Source organism: Sorex fumeus, unplaced genomic scaffold (genome assembly GCF_029834395.1).
Source record: "Sorex fumeus unplaced genomic scaffold, SorFum_2.1 ptg000041l, whole genome shotgun sequence".
Lineage (NCBI taxonomy): Eukaryota > Metazoa > Chordata > Mammalia > Eulipotyphla > Soricidae > Sorex > Sorex fumeus.
The window spans coordinates 369195-378148 of record NW_026606098.1 but is presented as its reverse complement, the minus strand read 5'-3'; the positions used below and the strand labels follow the sequence as shown (position 1 = coordinate 378148).

Sequence of the window (8954 nt, the reverse complement as noted above, 5' to 3'; positions counted from 1 at the left end):
TTATGCCTGGCGGGGCTCAGGGGACCATACACATACACAGCCCAGAATTGAACCAGGGGTGCCTACATGCAAGACAAGAACCTGACCCCCTGCATTATCTCTCTAGCTCCAGAAATAAGTTTTTAAAAGTGCGATAGCACAGCGGTAGGGTGTTTGCCTTGCATGCGGCCGACTCGGCCGACCCGGATTCAATTCCTCTGCCCCTCTTGGAGAGCCCGGCAAGCTACTGAGAGTATCTCGCCCGCAGGGCAAAGCCTGGCAAGCTACCCGTGATGGAGTCAATATGCCAAACACAGTAACAAGTCTCACAATGGAGATGTTACTGGACCTGCTGAAGTAAATCGATGAACAATGGGAGGACAGTGGACAGTGCTACGGTGCATCCCAATGTATGGGATATATGATTTGGCAGCTCCTCCAAGTGCTTCATTAAATCTCTTTTAAGTGACCTTTGGCAGGAATTCAGACTTGTTCAGACAGACCCTCCAATACATATAAATCGAGTATCATAAACGCATGCCATCATTTACATTCTAGGATATATCATTCCAATATAAATTGGAGAACTCTTTTGTGCCACAAAAGCACAGTTTTTGAGAATTAGTCCCTTCTACTCTTTATCTGCTGTACATGAATAACTTCAGGGAATATTCTGACTTTGTTTTTTAAAAGATTGCTGCATTTAGGTACTCAGGGCACCTTTGATTTTTTTTTTTATTTGGGGGGAGGACTCCGTGCCAGGCTGTTTTCACTCAGGTTGACCCAGAGGGGGGTGAGTGAGGGTCCTCCCCGCCCCAAGGGACCCAGCCCTGGCAGTAAACCTTCACTACCCGACAGCCACCATGCTCCAGGCCACTTTCCACACGCTCGGACTGAGCCTCACATATAAGTGAACATATATCTGGACACATCATAAGACACTCCCTACCCATTTTCCATAATTACCACACCATATTTGATGGGGTTCCGACAGTAGGCAATAGGCAACAAATTATATATATATAATAATTATATATACATATATGAGAGCCTGGCAAGCTACAGAGAGTATCCCTCCCACACAGCAGAGCCTGGTAAGCTATCCGTGGCGTATTCGATATGCCAAAAAACAGTAACAATAATGGGTCTCAGTCCCCTGACCCTGAAAGAGCCTCCAATCATTGGGAAAGACGAGTAAGGAGAGGCTGCTAAAACCTCAAGGCTGGGACGAATGGAGACATTACTGGTGCCCCTCGAGTAAATCGATGAACAATGGGATGAGAGTGATACAGTGATTTGGGGAGAGGGAAGCTGACTTTCTGATAATGGGAATGGTATTGCATGATGGATGCATGAAAAATAGGACCAAAGTATTATAAGTTTTAGTACCTCAATAAAAATGGTTAAAAATATGTAGTCAGTAAGTTAGGTCACATCTGGCTTCACTCAGGGGACCAAGCAGTGCTAGAATAGAACTGGGCTGCCCCATGTAAGGAAAGTGCTTTACCCCCTGTATTATCTATCCAGCACTATTTACTTTGTATTTATTTATTATTATTTTGGCTTTGGGACCATAACTGGTAGTGCTCGGGGCTTACTCCTGGTACTAAATTTATGGATCACTTCTAGCAGGGCTCAGGAGACCATATGTGGTACCAGGATTGAACTGGGAACGGTACATGCAAGGCAAGTGCCTTAACCCCTGTATTAGCTCTCTACCCTCTACCTGTATTTTTATTTATTTATTTGTTTTTGGTTTTATTTTTTATTTAAAATATTTTAAATATTTAATCACTGTGAAATACACAGTCACTAAGTTGATCATGATTGGGTTTTGGTCATACAATGTTCCAACAACACCCATCCTTTTACCAGTATACATTTCCCACCCCCTCAGTGTTCCCAGTTTCCCTACTTTGACCTCCCACTCCCAGTCTGCCTCTATGGCAGGCACTTTTCTTCTCTCTCTCTCTCTCTCTCTCTCTCTCTCTCTGACTCTCTGTCTCTGTCTCTCTCTTTCACCCACTCTGTGGGCATTATGGTTTGCATTACAGGTTCTGAAAGGTTATCGGTCTATCCCTTTACCTACTTTCAACACTCAGTTCTTGTTCAGAATGATAATTTCCAACAATTATTGTCATAGTGATCCCTTCTCTATCCCAACTGCCCTTTCTGGCTCCTGTTTTCAAAAGAGAAAATTTAGTAATAACCCACAGAAAAGAAACATTGCATGAGTCAGTTTTTAAAAAATTATCCTCGTTGTTCAACTTAATGCTCAGTAATTATTGCTGGAAATCCATTATGATTTTAAACAGCCAGTAAAGAGACATGATAGGAGCCTTCTCCTAATCTTAGGGAAATTCACTAACTCACTCTTTTTGGGGTGTGAGATGAGGCAGGGGTTACTCCTGGCTTTGCACTCAGGAATTACTCCCAGCAGTGCTTGGGGACCATATAGGATACCAGGGATCAATCCTCGGTTGGCCATGTGCAAAACAAATGTACCCCCTGTACTATTGCTCCAGCACTTCATTATCTGGCGATAGCACTTTCAGATGTATTTACCTGTCTTCAGGTATAAGGGCTTCAAATAAATACCCAAGACTTGGTTTAGCATTCAAAGATGATTTATCTTCTCCATTATGAGGCCCTCTTTCTATATATAATGATTCCCCTTCCCCCTTCTTCCACCTTTTCTTCCTTCACCTCCTTCACTTCTTCATTCTGAAACTTTCTCATTTATCTATATGGGATAGCACTTTTTCAATCAGTCCAGTTCCACTGGAAGAAATAAAATAGTCGATCTAGGGGCTGGCGCTGTGTAATCCCATCAACGGCCAAGACTCAGAGATTATAAAACCCAGCTCCCAGAAGAGAACAGCGCAGAGTCTCCTGCCCACACGCCTGGCTGTCCTTGCTGGGTCCCCTTGGAGGGGCCTGCCCTGATCACAGGGCTCCGGCAGCCGAAGACCTCCAGAACCAGCCACCACCATGCTGAGACCACTCTCCACATGCATGAAGGTACTGGCAGAGGAACAAAGGCATGTGGGTCCCGGGGCTGAGATCTCCAAGCCTGCTCGAATCGGGGCTGAGCATCCTCCACCCAGATCCTCTAAATTCCAGTAGGCAGGGGTCATACTCACCAACTGGCCCCCTGACACCGCGTAATCCCATCAACGGCCAAGACTCAGAGAGACTATAAAACCCAGCTCCCAGAACTGCTTGCGGCCGCGTGACATCTTATTATCTCATTCCTACTTTGGACAAACTGGCAGGCTACCGAATGTAACCTGCCCACATGGCAGAGTGTGGCAAACTCCCCGTGGTGTACCCAATATGCCAAATACCAGTAACGATGGGTCTCATTCTCCTAACCTTGAAAGAGCCTTGAATATGGCACTTTTTAAAAAATCTCAGGGCTAGGACGAAGGAGACGTTACTGGGGCCTGCTTGAGGCAATCGACAAACAACAGGATGGTCGTGATCGTCGTGATCATGATCTAGGGGCTGGAGGAATAGCACAGCAGGTAGGACATTTGCCTTGCATGTGGCCGACCTGGGTTTGATTTCCAGCATCCCATAAGGTCCCCTGAGCACTGCCAGGAGTAATTCCTGAGTGCAGAGCCAGGAGTAACCCCTGTGCATCGCCAGATGTGACCCAAAAAGAAAAAAAAAGTCGATCTATTTTGAGACTTATAAACCTTTATTACTTCCATTTTCATTTTCTTCGCAGTCTTTAGTTTTTTTATGCTGTTGCCGTAACACTTTCTTTTCTTTAATCCTCAAGTGTATCATTGTCATGGTAATGGTGGACAAACACGTTATGGTTCCTGTCATTGTGTAAGCAATGCCTAAGAAGAAGCTCTTGCCGCCACTCCATGTCAAGTTGGTAAGGACAATGGCCTTTTCTCCATGAAACATGGTGACTGGAAAGTCTAAGAAGATCTGTCAAGGATCTCTTTTGGCACTGCATCACTTTGCAACTACATATCCTTGTTTGCAACACTCAGATTAAACCATATGAAGTTACAGACGCTGCATTTAAATTAAAATGGTTAAATATTCCATTTCATCTGTTTTAATTTTTTCTTTTGGTATGGAGTCACACCTGGCAGTGTTGGGAGGTCACTCCAGCAATGCTTGGGGAACATGCCATGCCAGGGATTGAACCTGGGGCTCATGCATACAAACCTTTGAGCTAACCCTGTGGCTTTGGTCCAATTTTTACCAAGCATTTCATTTGCATCTGCTAGTAAAAATCAACCTCCTCTCTGCATAGCTGTAATCTATGGAAGAGAATCTGACACAGCACCAGATGACTAAGTAATGAACAAAAGGAAATGAAAAGAACACAGATAGTTTTACAGCAAACCGAAATTTATGTTGATGAATCAGGAGACCCAGGGTAAGGTCAAGTCCTTCCCGGGCAAAGGTCTGGATTCCTGTCTCAGGGGAAATTCTTTAAGAGTGAAGACCAAAAAAAAAAAAAAAAAAAAAAAAAAAAGAGGCAGATGGTAAAACTTTTTTTTTTTCCTTTTTTTGGTGGGAAAACCAAAGGTGGTGTGTTCATTTGGGTTTTGAAAAGGCCAGAATGGGATTCACTGCTGAGGAAAAACTGTTTGATGTGGATTTGCTATCGTTAGTATGTTAATGATGTCATTTTGATTATGCATGTGGCCTGAGGTTTTAAAACATCTGGTGCCTTTTGTAAACCAAACTAATAAACAAATAAAGACTTCTCATAGCAACGGCACAGGGACAGCAGCATTTCCCGGCAAAGCTCTTAAAACGCCTCAAATCACTTGGCAACACACTATTTAAAGGCACAAAGAAATGGCTAGGAGACCATCTTCTCTCTTTCTTTTACATAAAAATTCCTTTTTGTCATCAGGATCTTGGATGTCACCCTGAGTCATCCGCCTGCCTTCCCCCTCTATTAAGAAGGGTGTTTTCTTTCTGACAAGGACCGTATTTTCTCCCTGAGAAGTGGTAGGTATTTTCTGCAGCTCAGGCTCCCTGCTAAGTCGGCAGGCTCTGAGGCTAGTTGGCCTGACTCACACCAGGGCTCAACATAGCTAGTGCATATCTAGAGTCTCAAGCTCAAGACGGAAGTTCTGTGTGGAGAATTTATACTGGAGATCATCAGTTAAAGTATGACTGTGAGTGAAGTCACCTATGGATAGCATGTTAGGAGAGAAATACAGTGTCTCCCATGTTCGGAAGAAGGATTCTCTTGTTCTTACCCTTAATCTCAAACTTACTGTATGACAATGTGAACACAGCAGTTCATGAAGGTTCTGCCCCGCCCTCCTTCAGTCCCATTTTTTGTTGTAACTGTAAGTGCTTTAGTGGTAGGGCAATGACAGAGATCGAATCACAAGATCCAAGTTCACAAGAACTCTCCCCTCCACCCCTTTTGTTGGAGGAAGAAGAACTGCTGAAATTCCCTTCAGAGGTTATGTTTGTAAAATGTTCCTCTTTAGTTTGTACCTGTAATGCTGCATAAAAGAGAAAATGATTTCTTTTTAAACTGATCAGTTTTACTATTGAAGCCTTGTTATTTAATGAATTTCAATTCTATAGTTGTAACAACAGCTGTGGCTTTTGTCTACAAAACAAACAAAACGAAACAAACATTGTCCTCCCGTTGTTCATCGATTTGGTCAAGCGGGCCCAGTAACGTCTCCGTTTTGAGACTTGTCGTTACTGTGTTTGGCATATTGAATACGTCATGGGTAGCTTGCCAGACTCTGCCATGCGGGCGAGATACTCTTGGTAGCTTGCCTGGCTCTCCAAGACAGGTGGAGGAATCGAACCCGGCTCTGCCGGGCTGGCTGTGCGCAAGGCAAATGCCCTATAGCACAGTGGTAGGGCGTTTGCCTTGCATGCAGCCAACATGGCCTACCCGAGTTCGATTCCTCCGCCCCTCTCGGAGAGCCCTGCAAGCTACCGAGAGTATCTCGCCCTTACGGCAGAGCCTGGCAAGCTCCCCGTGACGTATTCGATATGCCAGACACAGTAACAACAAAGTCTCCAATGGAGACGTTACTGGGCCCGCTCGAGCAAAGAAAAATAAATAAATAAAAATGAGGGAACAATTTATTGGGTCAGTGATACGGCCCAAAGGGCTGGAGTGTATGCTTTGCATGAGGGAACTCGATTCCTGGCACCCCTGAGCACTGTAGGGACTGAACCTTGAGTAACAACAGTGCTGGGAATGATCCCCTGAGCCCTTCTCAATGTGACTCAAAATTGAAAGAAAGATTGAGACAGACAGACAGACAGAGAAACAGAGAAAAACAGAGAGAGAGAGAGAGAGACAGAGACAGAGACAGAGACAGAGACAGAGAGAAGAGGAGAAGAGAGAAGGAGGGGTATGTGGGGCTTTTATTTCATTTAATAGAATTAGAGACTCTGCTAAAGGAAGGAAGGGGGGGGAATTGCTAAGAATAGAGATGGTTCCAACTCAAAGGAGGCAGATCTGAATGGACACATCCCACTTCCTTCTTTCCATGGAGAGATCCACATAATTTACTCTCAATGGGATAAAAAAGAAAAGATGGGACACACATGTAGTGAAATAGGCAGACAATTTGGTGTGAAGAGCGTCTGGTTTGCTGAAGGGAGAGTGGCACAAAAAACTCCCAGCTAGTAGGCCTGAACTGCTGCTGGTGCCTGAACTGGCTGACATCTCAGTGGTGTGTGATTCCCTCGGGAAATCCTGCTTTCGAGATAATTATGCTCCAGAGAGAGTAGGGAAGAGACTTTAAGTCACAAGACCACAGATAGGGCAACTTGTATGGAAACACATAATTTCTTAACAAAGATGATAGGGTTTGGTGTTCTTATAGCAATGCCCTTTCATTTTGAAATCAAGACTTACACGTGTATTTTCAAGTAAGACAAATTTCAGACTCTCATCATCAAACATCCTAAATGGATCACGTGCTCATCACCTGACTCTGCTGGCTTCTCCCCCTGCACCCACACCCCCCGCCCCCGTCCCCCAGGGGCCATAGCATTCCATCTCATTACAGAGTTCACGGTTCTCCTCAGGCTGGTGCCCTGGAATCTAGGATAACTTGGTCTGTGATACTTTTATGTTTGTTGATTTTGGTTTGGGGACTACCCCCAGCTCTGCTCAGGGTTTACTCCAGGCGCTGTGCTCAGAGATCACTTCTGGCAGGGCTCAGGACCAGGGTGCTAGAAATTGGACCCAGGTTTGAGGAGAGCACCCTATCTGCTGTCCTATCGCTTTAGTCTGTGGTCTGGGATCTTTTGCTAGAATGAAAGCGTCTATAGTTGCTCTTGTTTTATGTATTTTGGTCCATGTTCAAATACTTCTCATTAGTTCTCTATTTCTTTGGTCTTCTTTGTTATCTTATTTTATCCAATGGGATTCCCATCAGTTCTTGAGATAGGAGTCTCTTAGGCTTACTGTCAATTTTTTTGGGGGGGAGGAAATGGTGTACAGAAATAATTCTCTACATGTCATACCAACTTTTCTCATACTGTTTTTAACTACTATTGCTTTAAAAAAATCACAGATTTGACTACATATCAATAGCAACTATATGGTGATAGAGTGATAGTGTCACCTTAAGAAATCTTACATCTATGCCCATACATATACACATATCCATATTGGGTAGGCAAGAATAATATGGAATGAATTATATCAATAACTAGTTCTTCCTCCTCAGAAAGAAGAACGGTATAAAAGGATACTGTAGTTTATAGTGAAACTATAATTACCAGGAGGCAAGCCTTCAACAAAATATCCAGTCCTGTTGAGGAGACGGTACAGTTTTTTGAAAGTGGGAAAGGCAGCTGTCCTCATCCACACGATGAAGTCCTCATTATGGAAACCATTGTTTTCTGGCTTCTCTTTATCTAGTTCATAGATAGGCTTCCGCCAGTTTGGGGGCTTTGCAGTTCCTGGGAAGAAAATGACAGGCATGTTTGATGAAAATCACCTACCCACCTCAGATTTCCTTAAAATAGAAAAACAAAGTAACTTTTTTATTCTTTAGAAAAGGCAAACACTTATTAGATCTTTTTTTTTGAAAAAAAAAGAAAAGAAAATTGTGTATATGTTTTTTGAGAAAGTGAAGTGGGGGTTGGTGGTGAAGGGCCAGGGAGGTAGTATTGAAGGAGGCAGCCTCAGTTTCCCCTTGTGAGAGGAAGCCACAATTTCTCTTGCCAGAAGCTTCACTCTTCCCCCATCCACCTAACATACACTTCATCCCCAAGGTCCTGTGGTAACATTCTAGGAATTACCCAGGATCATAAAATTCTACCCTAGAGCTTAGGCTCATGGGGGAGTGACAGTTCCTGAGGCAAATGGCTAGATTACACACCAGTAACTTCTTTACATCCTCTGGAATGTTTGTCAATTGATAAGAAATGTAAAACTCCCACCTAAAGGGTCTATAGGATGTAAAATTCTCACCGAAAGGGTGGGAATTCCTTCCTTTTATCCTCTGTAACATCTGTAAATTGATAGAAATTCAATTGACCAGAGAGCCTTTAAAAGGGGTTACACAAAACTCCCTTTTAATTTAGTCCTATACTAAGTTCCTCCCTTGGGGAGCTCCTTTTTTTCCTTCTATTTTCCAATAAAGTTTTCTAGCTTCCAAGTCTGAGTCTGAGAATCTTTATTACTCAATATTTCTTTATTTTTCTTCCAATTTTTATTCTTTTCTTTGTTTTTTAACTACTGAATCACTGTGAGAAACAGTTACAAAGCTTTCATGTTTGAGTTTCAGTCATACAATGATCAAACACCCATCCCTTCTTCACCAGTGCTTATTTTCCACCACCAATGTCCCAAGTATCCCTCCCTTCCCAATTCTTCCCATTCCTCTCTGGCAGACAATCTTCCCCATTATCTCTCTATACTTTTGGGCATTATGATTTGCTATATAGATACTGAGAGCTATCAGGTTTGGTCCTTTATCTACTTTCAGCACACA

At 43.3% G+C, this 8954-nt stretch overlaps 1 protein-coding gene across 1 annotated transcript in view; it reads right to left on the bottom strand.

The window, feature by feature from the left end:
* Positions 1–3672: 3672 nt before the first annotated feature.
* LOC130028784 (cell cycle control protein 50C-like) overlaps positions 3673–8954 on the bottom strand; it is a 29489-nt gene continuing 24207 nt past the window's right edge. Inside the window, exons 6-7 of the mRNA XM_056119632.1 lie at positions 7708–7917; positions 3673–3914 (exon numbers count right to left, since the gene is read on the bottom strand). Of these exons, the coding sequence (XP_055975607.1) occupies positions 3673–3914; positions 7708–7917 (452 nt within the window). The remainder of the gene's footprint in view (positions 3915–7707; positions 7918–8954) is intronic.